The sequence below is a fragment of the Hemicordylus capensis genome, chromosome 3 (assembly GCF_027244095.1).
Source record: "Hemicordylus capensis ecotype Gifberg chromosome 3, rHemCap1.1.pri, whole genome shotgun sequence".
NCBI lineage: Eukaryota > Metazoa > Chordata > Lepidosauria > Squamata > Cordylidae > Hemicordylus > Hemicordylus capensis.
Genome location: NC_069659.1, coordinates 327,610,315 through 327,635,128, shown reverse-complemented (window position 1 = coordinate 327,635,128; position 24,814 = coordinate 327,610,315). Strand labels below are relative to the sequence as shown.

The 24,814-nt window shown below is 41.0% G+C and overlaps 1 protein-coding gene across 2 annotated transcripts in view; it reads right to left on the bottom strand.

Annotated features, from left to right (window-relative positions):
• The window catches only part of SCHIP1 (schwannomin interacting protein 1), a 630,453-nt gene extending 609,147 nt beyond the window's left edge, over nucleotides 1-21,306 (bottom strand). The window contains exon 1 of one of the 2 annotated variants that reach the window (XM_053306137.1): nucleotides 21,191-21,306. In XM_053306137.1, coding sequence (XP_053162112.1) covers nucleotides 21,191-21,199 — 9 coding nt within the window. In that variant the 5' untranslated portion in view covers nucleotides 21,200-21,306. The remainder of the gene's footprint in view (nucleotides 1-21,190) is intronic. The other variant, XM_053306138.1, reaches the window with a different exon arrangement.
• Between the last annotated feature and the right edge of the window lie 3,508 nt (nucleotides 21,307-24,814).

Sequence of the window (24,814 nt, the reverse complement as noted above, 5' to 3'; positions counted from 1 at the left end):
TAATTGACTGAGTGTTGTTTGCATTATAAGGTATCTACTGTGTAAATATTCTTCAATCACATACATTTATTGAGCATTCAAACAGAAAGAAAATAAGCCTGGTTCTGCCTTCCTAATTACAGTCCCTCAAGTTTCCTGAATAATTAAATATTGTAGACATTTATCTGTCACATTCTGTTTTTTTTAAGAATGCAGAGAATACATTTTTCTTCAAAACAAACTCCATTCACCCTTCCTGCCATCATCATTCAGCTTTCCCTCCCTGGGTGGAGCACTACTTATGACTACAAGGCACATGTGCCGACAGAATAAAATCTCTTATTCTGCATGTAAAACACGTTCCAGTGCATTGGTGCCAGAAATCCAAGCCAACAGGTGCACCATTCATAAACTGAGTGGTTTACCTAGAATCCATGGCATCAGGTGTACAGGGCAGCACAGCATGAAGTGGTCAACCACAGTGTGTCTGTTGTTATTCTGCACACATGCTTCCTTCTCAGGCAGAGTTCTGCCTTCTCACCTTTGCTTCTTCTAAGGCTGCTGTAACAGATTTTGTTACATGTTTTCAGCCAGTGAGTACAGACTAGCTATGCTGCACAAAGGAGAAAAGGAGTGAGAACCGGCAGTCTTCTAACTCAAATCAGCACAAAATCCTTGCCCTTAATTTCACAGCACTCTATGGCCTTATCTCTGTTCTCCTATCCCAGTATATCCCCTCTGCACAACCTTCATTCTTCCATCTCCAACACTTTCAGTGCTTTGAAGGCCTATTGCTGCCTGAAACCAACTCTACTACTACTACTACTACTACTACTACTACTACTACTACAATGAATATATTTATATACCGCTCTTCAACCAAAGTTCTCAAAGCGGTTTACATAGAAAAATAAATAATACATAAATAAGATGGTCCCTTGTCCCCAAAGGGCTCACAATCTAAAAAGAAAAGAAGGCATATACCAGCAACAGCCACCTGAGTGATGCTGTGCTGCGGCTGGATAGGGCCAGTTGCTCTTCCCCTGCTAAATATCAGATAATCACCACTTTAAAAGGTGTCTCTTTGCTCAGTTAGCAGGGGTCTTTTTCTCCCCCTGTTGCTCCTTGTGCTTGGAGCATCCTCCCAAAACACTTCCATGATTCCACTTCTGTCTCTTTCAAATTCTTCCTCCGAACCCATATCTTCTGTGAAGCCTTTGGCTTAACACTTTGGACTTCATTCCCTAATCAAAGTGAGCCTAAATAAAGGTAACTGAACTGAATGCAAGCTTTTCCTCTGTTTATCCTAATCTTCTCCTTTCCCCTTCTCCCTCTCTGCTCTCTTTCTGCATTAAATCTTAGATTGCAAGCTGTTTGGGGCAGGGCCAGAACAGCCCTGGTTGTTTGTTACTTTGGAAAGTGTCACATATCTTTTTTAAAAAATTGGAACATTTTAATATATATTCATTCCAGTTCAAAACAATTCAATACTAATCAATATAGCATATTTATAATATCAACCAACAAAACTATATAGATAGTATAAGACCGCTACTAAGAGCAAAACTAATATTTTAAATTGTCACATATCTTATGAGGAACAAAGTCATAACAGACCAACAGCTTCAGGTTTCTTTATGCCTTTCAGGAGTAGTAAAGGAAATGTTATCTTCAGGTACATTCCATATTAACCCCCAGGCTTGCTTTACTTAGGGCTGATTTACACAGAGATTACTTTTTATTAAATGAATTCATATCTTCTCCATCTTAAATAATTTGGCATAATCTGCATATTTTGCTACTGAAGGACCTGGGAGATCTTCTAGGCCAAGGCTCTGTTCAGAGCAGTAAACCTGCAAGAGGCAGGTGTTGAACACTAGTCCCAATACCTTTCACTTCCATAGTGAAAACTGCCCATTTATTCCCACCCTCCATTTTTAGTTCTTCAGCCAATTACCAAATAATAATAAGACTCGTGTTCTGCATCTAAGTTTAAATATGCAGCTCAAATTATGTTTTCATTTGACTTATTGTCAATTTAATTTGTTTTGCCAGAGTTTGTGAACCTTTTATTCTCCTCATCTGGGTCAGACTTCCGTTTTCTAAAGAAAGTCTACTTGCCCTTTATAGCTTCCTTGACACTGCTCATTAACCATGCTGACATCCTCTTGGGCTTATTTGTGCCTTTCTTCATCTGTGGTATGCATTTCCCCTTAACTTCTATTATAGTAGTTTTAAATAACCTCCAATTAGGAAAACATAATTACATTTTTATTGGCTGCATATTGTCAAATGATAGCTAAATTATGTGCATTCCAGATAATTAAGTTTGGCAAGTTGTTCTGGCTCTTAATGCATTTCTGCTGAAAATGTACATAACTGTTGTAATGTGCTCATATGACTGAAAGTGCCTAGATCTGTTGAAGAAGAAATTACCATTTATTCACAGCGATAATATTTTCTGTGTATTTGTTGCTTTGCTTTAAGGTAATCACCTGGTCAGGAACTAATTTTCCAGAAGGGCTACTTTAAGAAGTGTCTCTGAATTGAATGAGGTAGGCCAAAGCTTCCAATCCCACCTCTTATGTGGCTTTCCAGGGATATTCTGTTCCCTTAGAATTAACTCCCCCCCCCCCATGCCTCTAGGTTAGTAGTGGGCTAGGGGCACTACATCTAGGCCAAGGCATTTGAATGCATGAATAAACAGACAGGAGTTGCCAAGTTCTGCTTTCTCAGGGAATTCTCCATTCTCCAGGCACTAGCCCAGGGCCAGAACAATATGACCTGCTCACAAATGGATCAGGTTCAATAACAGAACTGGCATCATCTAGAAAGAATAGCCTCACAGGTAAGGCTTGACTGCATTCCCAGGTTCACTCAAATCAAATGAGGTAACTGACTGGGAGGAATGCATGTGCTTTCCTAAAAGGTCCACTCAAGAAGACTGGCAGCACAATGGACATAAGATGAATTCAAAATAATTTTATTCCACTTTGCCATCCTTCAGAATGCACAAAGCAACACAACATGTTAAATTAAAATTAGAAGTATCCTTGTTCAACAGCAGTAAAAAATGCAACAAAGCCAATAAAATGCAGTGATGACTAGTTACCTACCTTCCCAACCATGATCTGATGTTGTAGGATCTTAACCTACCTTCCAAACCTCATTATGTGAAAGAGTCAAGCAAGTCTCCCTTGCAAGTGACTTCCATCACTGAAAAAGTCTCATCCTTAGTGAGCAATACAATAAAATGTATGTTGATTGCACATGGAAGATTCATTGCTTTTCTTTAACACCCTTTTTGCAACATCTTGATTAAAATTTGATAGGCTCTGCCATTAAATCTGTTTCAGGGGTGACCACCAATAAGCTGTGCCCTAGAACAAGCTTCTAACAAAGCACTACCTTTGGCTTTACTAGGGATAGAGACTTAAGGAATGTCACTTTCAGAATGGTTCCGCTTTTTTCTTTCTTTCCCTAATTTAAATTGAATTGTTATAATGTATGTGCTCTTGTGGATCATGGTGTCCATCTGAGAAAGTCTCACTACTAATGGCCTCTGTGGTTGCAGCTTCACCCCAAAGATACTAATGAAAATGAAGGATCACCTGAGCTAAAGGCAGATTGTGAAACAAGAGGGTTTAATGTGGATTGCAATCAAGAAACATGGACAATACTAAGCAAGCAAAGCAGCAGTATAGGAGATTGGCAATGCTTAATTAGAATGAATGAAGTACTTTAAGCAATCAGAACTCAGGCACTTCAAAGAGGAATAGTTGCGATACTCACCCATGCCCTTGGAAGAGGAAGACCATGTATATTAAAAAAAGCCTTCAGTTTGTATCCATGTCAAAGCAAAACGATCTATTATCAACAACTTGTGCCTCAAACTGTTACACAAAGTTCCATGCTTTTTTCCTCTCTGTGGTTCTTTCTTGAACCAAAATAAGCCTGGACAGGCTGCAACGCAGATCAGAAGAATGGTGGGTGGATAAAGGCTGCTAAATTCTTTCCATTCTGGTCATTCTTCACTTCAAAATTATCCTCCCAAGCCGCTTTTTTAACACATGAATGCTGAAGAACCACCAGAGAAGAAAGGGTTAAACAGTCTTTCTCTGCCCATCCTTCTTCATCTCCAATTTGCAATCCACCTAGCCCAAAGTAGTAGTTTGTTTTTTAAGACACTGGGGGGAAATGTACCTGTACAGACTATGATCTGCTTCTGACAAAGGAAGAAACAGCCAATTTACTTTCAATATATTAGATATATTCAAGATATATTTTTTCAAGAATGGACACAATGACCATTCTATTACAACACTTTTATAAACTGATGTCAGTAGATGTGCAAATACTGAAAACAAGCACACCTCTGCTGTGAAGGGAAAATAATTTTTAAACACTTTTGGACTCCCTGAACTGGAATACGATATACTTGTCTGGGAAGGAAACCAGGTTGGAACCACATAAAACCTCTAAGAGATGTAAAAATAGTTGTAACCTGTCTCCAAGTAGTTCTCTCTTTCTTTTCCATATAAATATCTGGCCATTTTGTATTATACCCTGTTTCCCTGAAAGTAAGACCTACCCCGAAAGTAAGACCTAGCAGTAATTTCTGATGTGCCGCTAATTGCCCTAGTGCATTTTTGGGGGCTAAAATTAATATAAGACACTGTCTTATTTTCTGCTGCTGCTGCTGCTGCTGCTGCTGCTGCTGCTGCTGCTGCTGCTGCTAACATAAGAACATAAGAAAAGCCCTGAAGGATCAGGCCCAAGGCCCATCTAGTCCAGCATCCTGTTTCATACAGTGGCCCACCAAATGCCTCTGGGGAGCCCACAGGCAAGAGGTGAGGGCATGCCCACTCTCCTGCTGTTGCTTCCCTGAAACTGATATTTAGAGGCACCTTTCCTCTGAGGCTGAAGGTACTCAATGTGCTGCAAAGGCTTAATGCTACAGTAAAAACAACTGCATTAACCTAGCCTACCACCTCATTCCTGCCTCTATACCATTCACCTCTACCATCAGTCTGGCTTTCTATGGTTAGTTTTCTTCCATTTTACTTGGAGACACAATATAGGAGGCTAAATAGTTTCTGCACAGACACCTCAATTTTAACACAGCAGCTTTCAGGAATCTCCTCAATGAAGACCCCAAAGAGTCATCTGATGAGGAACTCTTAACTGGCCCCATCCACCTCCAATGAGCCTGAGAACCTCTGGAACCCAGTGTCAGGAACCCCCTCGATGAAGACCACCAAGGAGTCTTCCAAGGAGCCCCTAAGCTGGTTCTGCCACCTCAATTGAGCTGGAGGTCCTTCTGGAACCCCACACCACCCCTTGCTGCTCCACATTCTAACTTCCTGGCTCCTATTTAAACCCTGCACCTCCCCCCTCTTCAGTTGCTGGCACAACAGTTCCCTTAGCTGAACTTCTTGACTCCTTCTGAACCTGTCTAGATACCCAGAACCTTGCAGACCTGCACCCAGCTTCCAAGGATAGCCTTGCTCCAGCCGGCTCAGAATCCACCTAACTCCAGCCTACTACACCAGCCAGATCCTTGCCTGCATTACTGCTGTGCCCTCCAGCTTTGCTGCTTGAGGTTTAAATAGGCGCCAGTTGGGAAAAGGACAATAATTTGGCTTCAAGAACCCATGCATCAGGAATAATAATTCATCAGAGCAAATGATATGCAAAGTGGCCACTCTTGCTTCCACATCTGTATGCAAATTGAGACAAATATTAGTTCTGATCAGAAGTCCACATCTTGACACTTTTTCTGAAAAGAAAAAAGGACTGTTGGTCATAGCTAGCATAATTAAAAATACATTTATGCTGAAAATATTCGTGTTTTTGACATAATGCCCAGGACAGAAAAAGCAAGATCAGCCTCTGCTCACATTTAGCATTGCTGAAATTGACACTGACTTCCCTTCACATAGACATTTCGGATTTTCAGCATGGTCAATATAGTCCTTTCTTGGATTGTCTCAGACTTTTTCCACCAGTAAAAAGCTAGTGAACTTTCAATATACAAATATCTGAAGCTTTAATCTGGTGTTTAAATCTCTCCAAAAAAGTCACTGCAACTTTGATCTTTAGAATAAGTTTTATTTTGGACCTAGATGATATATTCCAGAATTAAACATTTATTCTAAATGTGTCTACCTTCTGTGTATGCAATTATTTATTTTACTTATATTTGTACCCCACTTTCTTTTCCAGCAGAAAAACTCAAGGTGCCTAATTAAATGAATCAATAGTGGTATATAAGAAAAACGTATTTCATAATAGGTTAAATCTCAATTAACTTTCATAAATAAAACAAATTGCATTTGTGCAAGGAGACACTAGCAATTTTTGCAAAAAAACCACCCCAACAACAACCAACTGCTCTACAGGCAACCCCCCCAAACAAAAATGCCCCCCCCCAATTACTGAGGGAATCAGGGATTCTCAGGAGCAGATTTCAAAGTACAATTAAGAAGCACATTGCATAGGGTGGTGTTTTTTTCTTGCGATGCAGTTCTAGTTAGTTATACCAATGGAAACACTGCCAATGCATATTATGTCAACAAAATGCTGCTACTGCGTTTATATACAAATGGGATATCATCTTGGTTCTTTGAAACTGAATCTGTCACAAAGGAAAGTTTTTGCCATTATCAGCAATGTTAATATTAGCAGAACCTATGGCATTTAATAGAATTCACCATGCTGAACAAAAGGAATATTAATAGGTAAGGCAAATATAGTACAATCTCACTTATTCAGCAAATGGCCTGGAAAAGAGCCACAATAGTCAGATGTTCAGAAGATGAGATAAATGGTACTATTGTTTACAGAAGCTGGCATGTAGAAGATACCATGAAATCCAATAACCATCTATTTTTAATAATGAAAACTGAGATTATTTCAGTCCTGCTGTGTAAGACAGCTATACATTGAGGGGGAAACCTAATCACACCAGAAGCGGATATCAAGTGGTTATGGGTTCCAAAAATGGAACCACCAGTACACCCCACATTTGGCACCCCTACAGAAGTGCTTAGCATGGGTTGACCCATGTCTGAGAGGAAATAGTGTTTAACACTGGTGACAGGAATAGTCTAGGAAACCAAAAAGGCTTCCTTTGAGAATCTGAAACAGGCTCCTTGACCCCTAAGCAAAGCTGACTGCAGGGTTATTTCCAAATAGTCCTGAAGACTTCTCTGGACCCCATCTCCATTGCCTGTCCTTCTAGAATACATTCTCCATGCATTCTTGCATTTAAAGACCAAATGGCCAGTTCCTCCCAGATCTGCACTAAACCCCAGGGGTTCAAAGGTCTCAGGAATCCTCCCCAGGATATTCCTGACATTCCTACAAATCCCCATTTCTTGTATGGCTTCTGTCTAGCACTCTTTTGAATTCTTTTGTTTCCTTAAGCATCCCTACTGCTTTCCTAATGGAAGTATCAATGGGCAAGCATTTACAAGGAAGCCAAGCCAGCTTCCTCTCCAACCTATAACTATCCAAAAATCCAAAAGGGGCAGCTGAGAGAACTTGCGCTGGAAACTGCCATACAGTACCTTTCTCGCACCCCAAGTTCGTGATGCAACTCACCCCATCCTTTGTGATGCAACTCACCTGGATAAGGTGACTATAGAGGGTGACCCATCCTTCCATGGCCTTCAGCAATCTTTTATATCTCCCATCCCATTTTCCCCTTCCCATCCTGAGTATGAATGGCTGGGTATATGTGTAAGAGTATAAAGTTCCAACCAGTCAGGCTAGAGACATTAAGTTGTTGTTTTACCAAGATAGTGGGAAAGAGAATAAAAAGAGGATCCCTAAAGGGGCCCTCAACTTGAAGATCCACCCCAGGATGGCATGCCTCATGAGAAGGGAGCTCTGATCATCAGAGAGTGCCTAGAGCACAGTCGGATAGCAAATTTCCCTAGGAAGGGTTTCGATCCATTGCCCTTCCCGGTTTAAGCAACTCTAGCCACCAAAGACCCATTTAAGATGGATACTAGTAGTTTAAATCCCTGCTGTTTCAAAACTGTCATCCAGTCTCACATAGGTGGCCCTCTGGTGACACAGGGACTGCTATCTCCTCAGATTTCCTTTCCCAGAAAGCTCTTGAGGGGCAGAGGAGTATCTAGGGAAAATAGCGCCTAGAACAAGCACTGAAATTGCACCCCCGTCCAAACATTTGACACCGATCTTTCAGATAACTTTACCATAATAGCAGCTTAAAAATACAAGTCAAGCTCGTTAATCTTTTAATATTTCAAAAACTATTTAGCAGTGGATGTAGCCAGACCAAAAAATGCTGGAAAACTACAAATTTCAGTATGCTGGGGCTCATGAAATACCCAAATACTATGTGGAGGTGTACTTGGAAAACTAAACAGAAGTGCCTGTCTAATTCTCTACTATGCATTGTAGCATACTATTACATAAGTGTTAAAAATAAATGGAGAATTTGACTTTTCCCAGAGACTCTGAAAATAATTAAACGATATGCAGAGTAAACTGTGTCACTGCTGGGAATATATTCTAGTATTTCAGAAAGACAGTTAAAATGAGAGAAAGAGAGCAAGAAACTCTCAGTGGGCCTTAATACTTAATACTCACACTGATTCAAAGACAAACTCACCATTAATAGCCATATTATTAAGACATCACATTTAACTCACTTATCACAAGAAGCAAAGTAAGAGCAAGTGAATACAATACTATCTCATAAGCTTCAGCTAAGTATTCACAAGCCCTGATTCTCTGTACATAGTGCCAAACAAAATATGTATACAGTGACATACATTATTTTTTAAAAAAAATTTTTTTACCTGTAGCCTCTTCTGGGGCTTCCTAAAGACTGGGGAGGGGGGGTGGTTTGCAAAGGTTCCCCTTCCCCCGCTGTCCTCTAGGGCCTCACAGGGACCATTTGAGGTGGCCATTTTTAAAAATAAATTGTGTTTTTAAAAAATGGCCGCTGAAAACAAAATGGCTGCCATACATGCTCAAATAGCCTCTGCAAGGCCTGGCATGGCCTAAGGCCTCACAGAGGCCATTTGAGCATGCGTGTGGCCATTTTGTTTTTGACGGCCATTTGAAAAAAAAATTAATTTTAAAAAATGGCACCCCCCCTTCAATTTGCACCCGGGGCACGTGCCCTGCCTGCCCCACCATAGATACGCCCCTGTTGAGGGGTATGAAGAGAAACATTAAAATCCTCACACAGCAGAGTATGCTCTGGTGGTAAATAGGTTTAGCCAAAGAGATGAACTGGAAACAGTTCAACAACTAAACAATTCTGACTGACTAACTGACCAAAATAGACCAATTAATATAGCTCATCATGCCTCTAGTGGCCAGAAGAGGTTACTATGGTACTAAGAGTCAATGCTGTGGAACAGGGGACTTCAGTTCCCATAATCCCCAACCAAAGGCCACTGGGACTGGGGATTATGGGAGCTGAAGTCCAGTAACATCTGGGGACCCAACATTGAGAATCGTTGCTATAGAATTCTCACTTCCAAAAGAAGCAACACTTCCCCTCCATCTACATAAGTCCACCCTGAAGATTGTCCCTAAGCCAGTAGGGCAGTTCATGGAATTCCTTTAGTAGAATAAAGCACAGCCTCACTGCCCTTTCCTGGTCTTTTAACCAAGTCTGTTCAGGCTTCCATTTGGAATTGGTTGCGCTCTGCATCTGTTTGCCCTGTTTCCCATTACCAACCTCCACCTCTTTCCCACTCTTTAGTATACACATGTAACTATGTAGCTTAGTGCACACATTAAAGAATCCACACAGCAGAGAAAGTATTAGTGCTCAGTCACACATCCATCTTGCATGTTCTGTGACACATGATAATGCTCTGCATGTTTTATCCTGTCCAAGGCTCATTTTTGTATTCAATAAAATATTGTTTTTATTTGGATTAAAGTGTGTGGTTGTTGATCTTCTGGGAAACTGCCTGCTTTATAACCATGCCTTGGGTCCTCAGAGTACCCCCTCATTTTTTGGTAAAGAGGAAAGTAGAAGAAGCAACTATCTCACATATGAATTTTAAGCAGCAGTGGCTTTCCACAGAATTTTCCAGAGCAAAGTTGACATTTTATTTTAATTCTCTGCTTCCCTGTTTAAGTGTTGCTTTAACTTAGACATACATTATGCATCGACATTTCTAATTACCAGAGAGCTAATTTATATTGCTTCAGATGCAACAGAAGAGATGATATGAATGTTTAGGCAATATGCTTAATAATACTCTCTCTCTCTCTCTCTCTCTCTCTCTATATATATATATATATATAGAGAGAGAGAGAGAGAGAGAGAGAGAGAGAGAGAGAGAGAGAGGCGCTAACCTGGGTTTCAATTCAATCTGAAAGTTCAAGATTACAAACATAAAATACTAGGGGAGGAACAACATTAGGATCTAGGGAAGGTGCAACCCCTAAGGAATTTATCATGTGGTTTTTGGAGCTGAAGATATGCTTACATCTTATTTATTCATTCCAGTGCTTGTTCTGTTCCGTTGTGATTCAGTGCAGGTTGCCTAATGTGAAATCATTAAGAAATTTCTGGGAATCTCATGAGCTTAGACTTACAGGGATGTGCAGGGTGTTCATCTTTTAAACATTATAAAGCAGGACAAAAAATCTTGACAGTTATAAATTCAAACTTGTGATGTGGTGGCCAGATGCATGCAAAGCATTTGAGAACACTGTCCATGAATAAGTTAGAACTTACACATTTGAAACTTTTAAAGAAGGTCTTAAAACTATCTGTACTGATTTTTCTATTAGCAAAACATGCAAAAATTATTGCATTTCTTTTTTAAGTTCCTGCAGTACTTACTGACAGGTTCTCACACAGGATCCAGACACCTGTCTCAGTTTCTGCAAAATACTATTCACCCTTTTAGACAGTGAGCACTGCTCCCCTGCTTATTTTAACAACACCGCCCTTTTTATTACTATTCTGAAGTGGTTATGAAAATGAAAAAGTAAAGACTAACCAAAAGGTGCACTGTAAAAATAGTACAAGAGCAGTACTTAGCATCTGGCCGGAGCCCTAAACTCACAAGGAGAGAAACAGGGATTCTACAGAAACAGGATTATCGGGCTCCTACAAGAGACCATCAGTAAGTACTGCAGAAACTTAAAAAGAAACACAGTAAACCAGCATCTGGAAATGACCATGATTTGTTGTAGGATGAGCTGCATGGAGCTGGTTTCATATGATCACCTTCCCCCCCGCAAAGTGACTTTTCGACCATCCATTCAATCCACTCTGTACTGTCATGACTTCACCTAAAGAATCCTAGGATTTCTTTGATGGGGTGCTGAAAATTCTCTTAGGTATTTCTAGCCCCCTCACTCATATGACGGCAATTCCCACAGCTCCCTGATGGGAGTTGTAGTTGATGGGAGTTGTAGTTCAGCAACATCTGGAGGACCCCAGGTTGGGAACTACTAATATACATGGAACTCTGTCATGAACAGGTTCAACATGAAAAATCAGACTTGACTTTTTTCTTGCATAGTGAGGTAGCCAAACTTGTAATTAGCATCCACAAGACCAGGAATCATATAGATTTCTACATGAAGTGCCTATAAAATAAATCCTAGCAGGAAAAAGCATGAGAGCCATATCAAACAAACCTGTATTTGCAAGGCCAACAGACGGGAAATACCAGAACATCTGTGCTAATTAAATAAGGCTACAACTGATTAATGGAATTCAGCACAAGGCCCGCTTTCCAAAAGCTTAACATATAAATATCAGAGTTTGATTCTGAAAGACAAAGTGACCGACCCTTAGCCAGCAACACTGGTAGGATATTGGGCAAGATCAGCAGACTGCATAAAATGGAGATTACCATTTGGGTATCAATACACAGACACAATAACTTGCACATAATGCTAGTGTCAAGCAAGTGTCCTTATCCTCTTCAAGCTCTGTGAATGTCGTGAACTGATAGCCCGGTTAACCCTACAGGATTTACAACCCCATGAAAGTAAACAGAAAACAGCAACAAAACTAGATGAAGGAAAATAAAAGGCTTGCAAAGAAAACAGTAAATGAATAAAGTCCCCTGAACTGAAACTAGGCACCCCCCTCTAACAATACCTGAGTAATAAGTGGAAGGAAAAGACAAAACAAGGAATGAAACAAGCGAAGAACACAGAACAAGGAATTTAAGGAACAATGCAGGGAAGTACAGACAAGACAAACTGGGACATGGAAAATATATAATATGCAAGAGCACACTATAAGCTGCCAGCGAAGTTGCAAACAGCAACTCAGCCATGAGAGACTGTTGAATATATATGGTTCCACAGAACCAGCAACCAATCAGGCTTCCCTGAGTCAGCAGTTTGGCTTTCTTTCTTGTGATCTCCTGCACCTGAGTGAGTTCCACTGAGCCTGCCTCTTGATACTTGTCTCAATACAGGGGAAATCCCAGGCTCTTCCTCATCAGAAACCAAGTCTGGCAGCTGTTGAGAATCTTCAGCTCCAGAGTCTGGTTTCTCTGCCAATTCTTGTTGCTGTGGCTCACTAGCAGGCGAGTCCTCCTGCTCTGATTCTTCTGATTCTGAAGTCTGAGCCATGACAGTGAAGTAGGCTCAGGTCTGCTTGGACTTCATACGAAACAGGTCCCCTCCAAATAACCAAGAATGTTTGGCAGGACATATGCTCTTTTGCATGGGCCTAGAAACAGGCTCTAGGGGTTCTATGGGTAGGTATTAGAGGCACCTAAGTGTAGAATAGTGGCTAAGAGACTGAGTTATGAATTAGAAACTCCCTAATTCAAAGTTCACCTCAGCCTTGAATTTCCTAAGCAGCTTTAGGCAAGTCATTCCCTCTTAGCCTCAGCCTTACATCCATATGTAACATGAAGGTAATAATCTTCACTTTAAAGCACTGTTGTAAGGATAACAATAAGTCATGTGAAGTGCTTTGAACACTCAAAAGTATTTTACAAATGCTAAGTACTATTATTCTAGACATGTGCTGAGTACAGACACAAAAGCACAGAGGGATGCATTTTGGATGACTGCCTTACAACCACTGGGATTCTTTTTCCTTAGTGACTTACACTCAAATATATGGGATCTGCTTTTCTGTAATGTGATCTGAAATGGCTGGGCACTGTTGGGGATGTGTACGGAACCAGTTCAACGCTCCCTTCCTGAAGCACCGAACCGGTTTGGTCTGCTGGCATTCCAGCTGGTTTGAAGACTGAAGGGGTTGCTTTTAGGGACAGGGAAGGCGCTGCCTACTTGTCAGCCCACACCCCACTGCCTTCGCCCCACCGGCATTCTCCAAAATAGTGGGTGCGCTGGGCTTGCAGCCCCGATCAGCACATGTCAGACAAGAGCATGGCGACACTGATTGGGGCTGCAAGCAGGAACGCTGCAGCCCAGCATGCCTGCTTTTTTGGAGTGTCAGTGGGGGGGAGGAAGCAGTGGGGCGGGGGCTGATAGGTAGGCAGTGCCCTCCCTGTCCCTTAAAGCAAGCCCTCTGCCCTTCCAGGAGTGCACAAACTAGTTCATGCACATCCCTAGGCACTGTGTGTGAATGATGCAACCTTAGGAACCGGGCCAAATGCATGAGTCTTTTCTATGTACTCTGCCTCTCAGATAGGACAGATCCACATGGAGATACATCATAGCTCAGTAGAAGAGCCCACTCTTTGCATGCAAGAGGGCCCAGATTCAATTACCGGCATTTCAAGTTAAACAACCTTGGGTCTCAAGACTTAGAAAGACCATCTGTTTGAAACCTAGGAGAACCAGAGTCAAAAGCATTAGGTTAGACAGGCTATCAGTCTGATCTATTATAAGGCAGCTTCCGATATAAGCTCATAGCATACTTTTAGACCAGTTTTAACATTTAGTTGGGGTGCTTGAGCTGATGTTCCAAAGTTTCAATATTTTCAATCGAGCTCAGTACCATGGGAATTGACCCACAATTTTCCATAAGGATGCAATGATCCAGAAGGCTAAGTGTTTAATAGTTAGATAAAGCAATTGAGACTGATCATCTGGAGCTTTGGAGTTGCATGTCATTAACATGCCAATGACACCTAGCTCTATATTCATTAAGCACCAAGAGATGCCCCCTTAGTTCTGAACCAGTGTCTAGAAACTATGGCTGAGCAGATGAAGCTAACCAAACTGAAATCAAAGTCAGACAAGATTGAGGTGATGCTGGTGGATAATCCCATTCTTTCTGTTTCATGGGGAGGGGGGGTACTTAAGCCGCCTGAGCAGGTTTGTAGTCTGGAGGTGCATCTGGACCTAGCCTTACATATTTCAGTGTGCAAAGTGTGCATTTGCACATCGGTCAGATTTGTACCAAAGTCCGTGTGAGATATTGGGGAGCACTTCACACAAGATTCTGATTTTTCACTGAGCATTGGAGTAGAGCCAGATTTATGTCCAGGGTTTAAAAAAAATTAACTTTTTGCGTTGGGTTTTTGGGGCAAATTCAAACTTGCAGTAAAGCCTTGCTGTCTGGGAAAGCTCCAGGAGTTCTTACTAAGCTGAACTATGTTTTTGTAATGTTGAAGATTGACCGTTGTTATCTGTTTAATATGGAGATGCTCTTGATGATGATTAGTCCTAGAATTGCTGTATGTGCAATTTCCTATTCCTTTCACTTTCTTCTGCATATTTTTTCTGCCCAGAGTACCAGATGCTGGCATGCTTATGCACCTGCAAACACTGTGTTTCATCAGCACTCTTTCTCTCTCTCTCTAGCACACTGATAACCTGAACAAAAAAAAACTGCAAGTGAACAGAAGCTGCTTCACAAATGAGACCAGGTAGTCTTGGGATAAACCTGGATGAGGGGGATTTGGCAACGATCAATAATATTTCATGTTCTGTCAAGATTCTGCATCTCTTTGATTTTCTTACTTATTTCTAAATAATCCCGTGTGTGTGTGTGTGTGTGTGTGTGTGTGTGTGTGTGTGTGTGTATAATTATTAATATTACTAGTAATATATATTTATGTACCACTTTCCAGTAAAGACGTTCACAAAGTGCTTTATGTAGCCAAGGAGTAGGAAGATAGTTCTCTCTTCCAAAAAGGTTCACACTCTAATGCTCAGAACTAGTCCCTACAACACCCACTCATCCAGGATTCGATAAATTTCATCTCTATCCAGAAGAGCCATTATACATAGTCCAAGAAGCAACATATTTTCATTCTATTGCACTGTATTAACATTTATGAGAGAGGTTTTTCAGAACTAGTATACCACTATGACTTATGGAATGCTACAAGACCCTTGGTAGTTTGCCAAATACTGAACATTATTGAAAGCATCCTTTTTACTGGACCAAATATATTGAAAATATGATATTTAAAAGTTAGTAGTTTGGTAGGAATATAGGAAGCTACCACATACTGAATCAGACCAAAGGGTCCATCTAGCTCAGTATTGTCTACACAGACTGGCAGTGGCTTCCGCAAGGCTGCAGGCAAGAATCTCTCTCAGACCTATCTTGGAGAAGCCAGGGAGGGAACCTGGAACCTTCTGCTCTTCCCAGAGAGGCTCCATCCCCTAAGGGGAATATCATACAGTGTTCACACATCAAGTCTCCCATTCATATGCAACCAGGGTGGAACCTGCTTAGCTAAGGGGACAAGTCATGCTTGCTATCACAAGACCAGCTCTCCTCTCTAAGAGAGCTGGTGTAATGTTACATACAGTTTATAGATAAAGAGTTTCATAGGCAGCTTCAACTTTTGAGCTGAGTACTGCAGTGGGGAAATGGTTTGACTACCAAGCCAGAGGTTGCCAGTTCGAATCCCCGCTGGTATGCTTCCCAGACTATGGTAAACATCTGTATTGAGCAGCAGCGATATAAGAAGATGCTGAAAGGCATCATCTCATACTGCACGGGAGGAGGCACTGGTAAACCCCTCCTGGATTCTACCAAAGACAACCACAGGGCTCTGTGGTCACCAGGAGTCAACATCGACTCAACAGCCCACTTTGTTTACCATGTGTCACAACTATATTGAACCTAGCTTGGGCCAGGACTACATAGTACACATACAAAAGTTTCCCTTGAAACCAGTTTTGCGCTTGTGAGATCACACTGAGACCAGTTTTGCACATATAAAAAATGAAAACATTCTTACCTTCAGCAGCTGTTCAGCCCATAATCCTCAAACCACTTTATTCTGAAGAAGCCTAATTGATTTCAATGGGATTCAACTAGAGTACAAAGTTTAAGAATTATAACCTTCAGAATACTAACGGTTTGGACATCTTATGAGAAGCAACAAAGTGTGAGCATGAATGAATTTGAAAAAGAAGGAAAGAGAGAAAACAAAAAATGAAAAGATTCATCGCAGATTGTAAACAAGGCCACTCTCTCTAAGAGTACGCCTTTTTTTTATCAATATGAATTTCCCAACAAAACAAACAAACAAACAAAAAGTATGAATTTCCCAACTGCCAAACATACCAAACTCCCAATTTCTGTTTCTATCAAATTCATGGAAACTTCCACAGACTGAAATAAGTTGCTCACAACTTTCAACAGTTTATTTCCTTTTAAAAAACAAATGGAAGAAGCACCTCCAAACAATCTTTTCACAGCATATCATTCAATTAACAGCACTCACAATTTTATCCCACTCAGGATTTTTTTTTTTACATCTGTAAATTTCTTTAGAACCAGACAAAGACATGGGGGTGAGGAAGACCAAAACACATTTTGTACCATCCTTTTAAAAAAGGCATGAGGCATTTTCCCTTCAGTTCCAGCTTTGCATGCCAGACAAATTATTGATAGAAATGCTTATCTCATATCTTTATCTACTCAGTTTTAAAGCCCACTACATCTTTATAGTATAGGGTGCTCTTTTTACGTGAACAACATGTAAGCATGCTCTTCTTACATTAACATAGATAACATGGAAAACAGCATGTCCAATTGCTATTGAGAAATTGTGTATTGATACTAGAAGACTGCAGTCCAAGATCTGGCTGGTTTACTTAAATTAAATTGTGAAATTGATCCTCCTGCTACTTCTCCCACCTCAGTACCCTGTCACTCCTGTCTTTTACCTCAAGCCTGCTCCTTTTTCATCTGCCCTTCCATTCTCAACCCATTGCCTACTCTGTACTTTCTTCAGTTACCTTGTTTCCAGGTTTCCCTGCCCCCTAAGCTTTCCCCTACTTCCAGTGATATCTTCCATTTCTCGGCCTGCTGCACAGGACCTGTGAGGGATTTCAATCCCAGCCAAACTGACAATTGTTCCTTCCCTCAAGCTCAACCATTGGACTGAAAAATTCCTGGAAGCTTGGTTCCAAGCTCTTAGAATGGCCTGTGAACATTCTGTGACATCACTACATCAGCAAATCAGTTTTAGAGGCATAATAGAGCACAAGTATAATACAATATAGAAAATTCTCTTTGTATTCTTCCAAGGATCTCAAGGCAACATAAATGGGTTTTGGCCCATATATTTTCTACCCAGTGAAGTAGGCTAGATGGAAGTAGTGAAGTCATTCACATGACTGGGTGGGCGAGACAGCAGGCAGGGGGGCGGGGAAGGCTGGTTGAACTCACCTTCCCCCCAGATGAGGACCACACTCCCAGATGAGCAGCACAGTGTTGTGTAGCATGGAGGTCCAGAGGCCAGGACAATGCATCCCAGCCTCCGGATAGCCCACAATGCAACATGCGTGATGCATTGGGGGATTCTCCCATGAGGCGGGTGCTCTAGGCGCTTGTCTCTGTGTCCACCAAATGCAGCCCCAACAAACACACAATCCCAGAGCCTGGGTTAAGGGCTCACGCAAGCCCTTAACCCTGACGAAGAGCCAGGTTTTAAAACACAGCTAGGCAGCGCTGCCCCACCAGGACCGGGTCCAAGTCCAGCAGTTCTCACATGCAGCCTCACGCAGACTGGGCTTCCCTAGCCTGAGTTACGGTGTGCGTGAGAATAGTCTCAGTGACTGGCTCAAAGTCACCCAGTGATCTTCATAGAGGAGTAGAGATTTCAACCAAGCCAAATCCTGTCCACTACACTGCGCTAGCTTTTGCCATACCACACAACAATGTTTTCTTTTACAACTTTTTACAAAAAGGCTTTCCTAGGGTTATCAAGGAATGGCTAATCCCTTGCCTTCAATTGGACTGGCTCCCTGCAAATGCTTCCTGTGCTTCTTGTGGCTTTACAGCAATGTCTGTTAGCATCAAAATATACACATGCACACTCATTTTACATTTTTTGTTCATGATAAATAGGAATGGTCATGTACAGAACAGTCACGTAAGAATTGCCCTTAAGTGTGTGTACCATAGCAGGCTAAGTCAAATGAATAGAAAGACTCAGGGAAAGAAATGGCAAACGTTTCTGATCTTTAATATGGCTCAATTTGTGAACAAGTAGAACACAATTATGGAGTTTTATGCCACTAAGCTGCCTTTCAAATAAATTATGTATTCAATGTGTAATTAAAGTCCCAGGGTTGGCACTTTGTGTGTGCTGACATTTTTAATATATAGGCAACCATTAGTAAATGGATACCGACTCTTTGGCTGGACAATGAAGTGAATCAAAGTCTAACCACCTTGTGGTAAATTAATCATCACTAATGCACATTTTCATTTGTGCAAATTAACAAAATTGTCTATAATTGTCTAATAAATTTGTTAGAGAATTCAGAGGCTCAGATTTATATTAGTACTGCATAACCCATTATTTAGTATTGTATTCCAAGCCAAGACATCGTCATATACTCGAGTTAAAAATCTAGGTTCTGATCCAGGCTTATTTGTACAGAATGGAGAAAAGTCAAACATAATCCACAAACTCCCTTGCTACTAGATTCAGAGCAAAATCTTATACATGTTTACTCAGAAGTAGGTCCCCATGTGGTCACTGGTGCTTACTCTCTAGTAAGTGTGTTTAGAATTGCAACCTGGTACTTTTGCACATCACAGTAAGACCTTTGCAGATCTTGTGGAATCAGTCCCCACTATACTAGGCTATTCTAAAAATGAGGGACTCTGTTGGACAAGCAGCAAAAATTCAGCTTGATAAAAGCAACAATCACTAAAGAGTCCCACATACAGTGTACCCCTTCATACAATCTACTGCAATGGAGATACCATGGTGGTACAAAAGTTACAATGTAATATGGAAACAGAAACTACCCTGAGTTAACATCACAAGAAGTGCTACTACACTTCAGAATTGTAGTGACTGCTGGGCTTTAATTGGCTTGAAGGAAATAAACACGTAAGGAATTTTACCATTAGGAGCATGCTCAGTCATGCACACACATTCTTACAGCACCAATGCACGCTTGTGATTGTGAGGAACTGTAGGCTGTGCAAGGGAGGTGCAGTTCCCATGGCGGATGGCTCTCTACTGGTGTAAAAGATGGCCACAATTCATTATTCTAGGAACAATACCTAACATGTCAGTTTTGCACCAGGGCACTGAATGGGGGGCATGAGAAATGCCAGTGTGATATGCCCTATGATTCTCACAGATATAGGAGGTTGTGGAATTGGTGCAACATATCCCCACATTTCCACCTCTTTCCAGCTCTAATCTCGATCATCTTGCACAATCTCCTTGAAGTGGCACTGAGAGGCTGTACTCCAAGATCAGTCTTAATGGGGCTACAGCTCAATGGTAGGGCACATGTTTTGCATGCAGAATGTTCCAGGTTCTGGAATATTCCCTGGTATCTCCAAGTAGGGCTGGGAAAGACCCCCTCTGAAAACCTGAAGAGCTATTGCTAATCAGCCCAGGCATTATTGAGCCAAATGGACCAATGTTTTGACTCAGAATATGTTGAAATAAAGAAGGCTTGCACTGGATTCTGGATCAGCATGTAATATAGGTGCAAAGTTGTGTTTAATTTGTGTAACAACAACACAACAGAACATCATGGATTATGCTGTAGTTCATCCCAGTGGTACTGTTCAATATGATATGATATTGAAGCAAGAACTACAATTGCTTTCAAATAATAATGTACTAGCTTTTAAAAAAAATGGTAAGCAATTAGACCTATCTGGACCCATTGCCAATCTGCCATCTTCTGAAGGCACTATTCCTTTATTAAGGCAATAATATGTGGCAACTACTACCCTAGGTTGCCAGCCTTTAGTTGTAGTAAAGATAGGTAAGCATTAAAACCTGAAAAAAGAAATGTAGCAAAATATTTTATTTTGAAAGTGAGTTTATTCCAGCTTATGTGGTCCAAATGGATAGTTTAATGCCATACCTGTCATTAACACAGGTAAAATGTAAAGTGTCTCTGTATCTGGAATCAAGGTAATAACTGGACACCCAGCATACCCAGTCTTCCAAGGTACCTCAGGTACTAATGATACTGACGCTGGTCTTTGGAATTTCCCCCTAAAGAATTTTAATAATTCTGAGGAATAAACTCAGAATCACAGTGCCTACAGAAACAGCCAGATCACATTTGGACTTAAGTTAATTGTCTCTTTACATAAATGTATGGGCTCCCCACCCCACAAATAAACACACACAAGTGAAAACTCCTGATCCATTTACTGTTCAAGGTCTAGTATTTAGAATGGCTACAATACCTTCTGAATACTGAACCTCAGAAACCCTGAGAAGATTACTCCGATCCACAACCACATTTTCTCCTACAGTAGATGCTGAGTGAAAATTCAGAAGATATTTTTTTAAGTCTACAGAAATCCTGCAACAGCAGCAAGATCTTTGCTATTTCAGAGTTCAGTGAGTCCCCAGATATTTATTCAACCCTTGCTTTAAATTTATTCCTGTCAGACTAGTATCTCATCTCAGTGCTCAGACAGACTGGTGTGAACAGTAGTCTTCAATTTCAGTTTGCTTTGAAAAACTTGCTTGTTATAAATTGCGAGTGCTAATCTGTATTTGCACAAGCTTTGCTTATAGGGAACATGTTACTTGAATGAGAATCTTCTCCATAGACATTTTAAATATATTTAAATTTTAAACAATTACACATACACTCACACACACGTGTGTGTGTGTGTGTGTGTGTACATATATACACACACACACATACATACACATACATACACACAAATCAATGGCATCAGTATTTCAATAAGCATCATCAGATTCAATTCATTCAATACATCCTCAAAAGATTCTTCATAAAGAGAGAACCCTGCATGGTTTATTTAGTAAAAGCTATACATTACCAGATGCATTGTGAAGTTGCTGGATCACCTGCAGGGAAATAAGGCTAAAAAATCTGATGCTGCCACAGTATTCCTTAGTATTACACAGAGCCTGATCTGACTGTTACAGAATACCAGGCAAGTGTGAGGCTGGAAAACCTTTTGAGTTGAGCTCACTCTATAGGCATCAGAAAGCCTCAAAGGGGAGAGAGGAGGGGAAAAAAGAGGCAGCCCACAAATAGCTAGATGAGAAACTTCTGGCATCTATCCAGCTCAGGAATGAATTCACTGTAATTTGGAGATATATAGGGAAGGAAATGAAGGGAAACTTAGGTTTACAGATGGATTTGTCCCTGCTTAACAGGCTCTGCAAATATATGCAGGTTTTATCTCTCCTCATTTTAAAATACTCTTCCAGAAACAAAAATGCTGAACAAAACTGACTCCCCCCACCACACACACACACCCCACAGCAGTCCTGACCAGCTTCTCAAGATACCAGTATCAACTTCAAATGGATCATTCCATCAGCTATTTGCTGTGCATTTTATTAATCCCAGCACAGAGCTATAGTAGCACATCTAATTCCTTTTATATCTCAAAGTGGATTCATAGCTTTTTATAATGCACTTTAGACATATAAATAGATTTATTTATGTCAGTAGTGTATTTGGGATAGCACCAAGAAGCTAAGATAGAGAGAGAGAGAGAGAAAGAAACAGACAGACAGACAGAACGAACATTCTCAAATAAGTGGGAAAGCCTCATTTCAAAAACAGAAATTTTCAAGATGTTTTAAATGAACAAAAATTCACGCCCCAAACAAGCACGGCTGTCAACAATATTTTGTATATACACAAGTGAAAAAAGTTGAGAAAGGGCTATTTTACTACTACAAATATATATATATAACTTTTCAGTAAAGGGGGGGGATGCTCAAAGCAGTTTACATGGGAAAAGAAATAAGATGGTTCCCTGTTCCAAAAGGGCTCACAATCGAGAGAGTGAGAAGATAGATACCAGCAACAGCCACTGTAGGGATGCTGTGCTGTGCTTGGATAGGGAGAGTTGCTCTCACCCTGCTAAATGAGAGAGTCACCAGTTGAAAAAGTACCAGTTTCACCAGTTGAAAAAGTTCTTCAATCAGATAGCAGGGTTCAGCATCTGATATGAAATAAGACATAAGAACAGCCCTGCTGGATCAGGCCCAAGGCTCATCTAGTCCAGCATCCTGTTTCACACAGTGGCCCACCAGATGCCACTGGAAGCCAACAGCAGGAGTTGAGGGCATGCCCTCTCTCCTGCTATTACTCCACTGCAACTGGTACTCAGAGGCATCCTGCCTTTGAGGCTGGAGGTAGCCTTCCAACTAGTAGCCGTTGATTGACCTCTCTTCCATGAAGTTATCCAAACCTCTTTTAAAGCCATCCAGGTTGTTGGCTGTCACCACATCTTGTGGCAGAGAATTCCACAAGTTGACTATGCGTTGTGTGAAAAAATATTTCCGTTTGCTGGTCCTAAATTTCCCGGAAATCAATTTCATGGGAAATTGAACCTGGTTCTAGTATTATGTGTGAGGGAGAAAAATTTCTCCCTATTCACTTTCTCCACTCCATGCATGATTTTATAGACCTCTATCATGTCTCCCCACAGTCGTATTTTTTCTAAACTAAATGGCCCCAGGTGTTGTAGCCTTGCCATGACTCATGTTGCAACAGGACTCCTGTCTTTGTTGCCAATGTCCGTCTCTTCAGCATGCTCCAGCAACACATGCATGCACCAGGGAATATTTTGTTGTGAGGGAGAAGGAGAGAATTACAGCTGTAGTGCAAGTCATTTCTACTAGTTCAACTCCAAATATGTACACCCAAAAGCCTCAAGCTGGAGATGCAAATAAGTTTGATTTTAGTGGCTGACATCCAGAACAACGAAACTTTTGCAGATCAGGCAAATTTGTGGTAGCACAAGAAACTTAGTTGCACTAAAAATGGCAGTTGTATAAGATGCAATAGCACTCTTGCACAAAAAATTCCATTCAAATAAAAGAGGCACGCCATCATTGCGCAACTGTTGCACAACCACCAGTATGCTTTTGATACTGCAACACTAGGCTGGAATGCAAGCTCCAGATTTAATGCTACTAGCTATCATGACACTTCTGTGCTAGTATAAAGTTCAGCAGCAAGCAATACTCAGCCAGTATTTTATACTGAGGATTTCCTTTAAAAGCATCCAAAAACCACACCAATTTAGGGGACCTTAAAAATTTGCAACATGTAAGAAGGTTCAGAACAGAGAGACATTCGTCAATTACCCACCAGCTCGCATGTTGGCTCAAGACAAAACCTTGAAATAAGTGAAAAAATAGTTTGAAGTTCAAACACAAAACAAAGCAAAGACCAACATGATTAAAATGCATTTTCAAGGTCTCTCTTCTTACTGTATATTCCTAAAACTCTCCCTTTCTCCGATAGTGAATCTTTTAAAATTAAAAAAAACACCACTCCATGGTTAGAACCATACCAAGCTGAATGTTGTAAATAGTCTAATAGGCATTCAGTTCCCTAGCTGCCACATGAACAGTAAACTTCATATTTTTTTGGCTTGCTATTTGCCAGGAGACAAATGGGCAGTGCAAAGAACTAAGTCTGTTTCTGATCAATGTTCTTTCCATGAAATGAAACCCTAGAGGAACAGTCAGGAAAATGCAAACATTCCTTATGTTAAAGGGCTTTGTTGCATTCACTGGACAACATCTAGACTAGTAAGGCATGACTAAGAACAACGGAAATAAAGGAGACAAGTTAGTCTTGACTAAAATCCCATTAATTTCCATGGTGCTACCCACTGTCTTTCATTCAAAGGCCCAAACTCTCATCATAGCATGAAATCCATAGAACGCATGAAATCCATAAAATGAAATCCACAGAATGAAATTTCTTTAAATATATCAGCAGCATAAAGCCTGCCAGGGAGGCAGCTGGACCCTTAGAGATGATGAGGGTGTGAAAGGGATAATTAAGGAGAAGAAGGAGACTGCAGAGAAGCTGAATGCGTTTCTTGCATTTGTCTTTACAGCGGAGAATACTGACCATATACCCACACCAGAACTGAGCTTCTCAGGCTCAAAGGTTGAAGAACTGTCTCAGCTAAGGACCTGCGTAACCACGGTTACCACCACGGTTCTAAGGTTTGTTGAAGTTGTGGAAGAGCAGCAAGTAGTTTAATAAAAAAGATGAACTGTTCCCTCTCCAATTAACCTTCGTGACCCTTAAGATCTTCCTATGAGGCCCTTCTCTGGGTCACATGAGCAGCTGTTGGTGAGAAGGTCTTTGCAGAGGTGCACGCTTCTTTGGTAAAACTTCCTTAAACAGATCTATGAGGCACCTTCATTGGTGAAATATAACACACAAGATTTACCTTGAATGCTGGAGGTCCTAAATTCCCCCAGAAGGCATCATCACTTGTACTGCTGCTGGGCTCCCTTCCTTCTAAGCCCTCTTCTCAGTGGTGCCTCAGCCAACGACATCTTTCTAATCACTCCCCAATGGTCTGGTCCCATCCAACATTCTAGAATGATGCTAAATTGGAGGCTGGAACATTGCAGGGAAATTTAAATGGTTCCTTCAGCTGAGGTGCTACTGA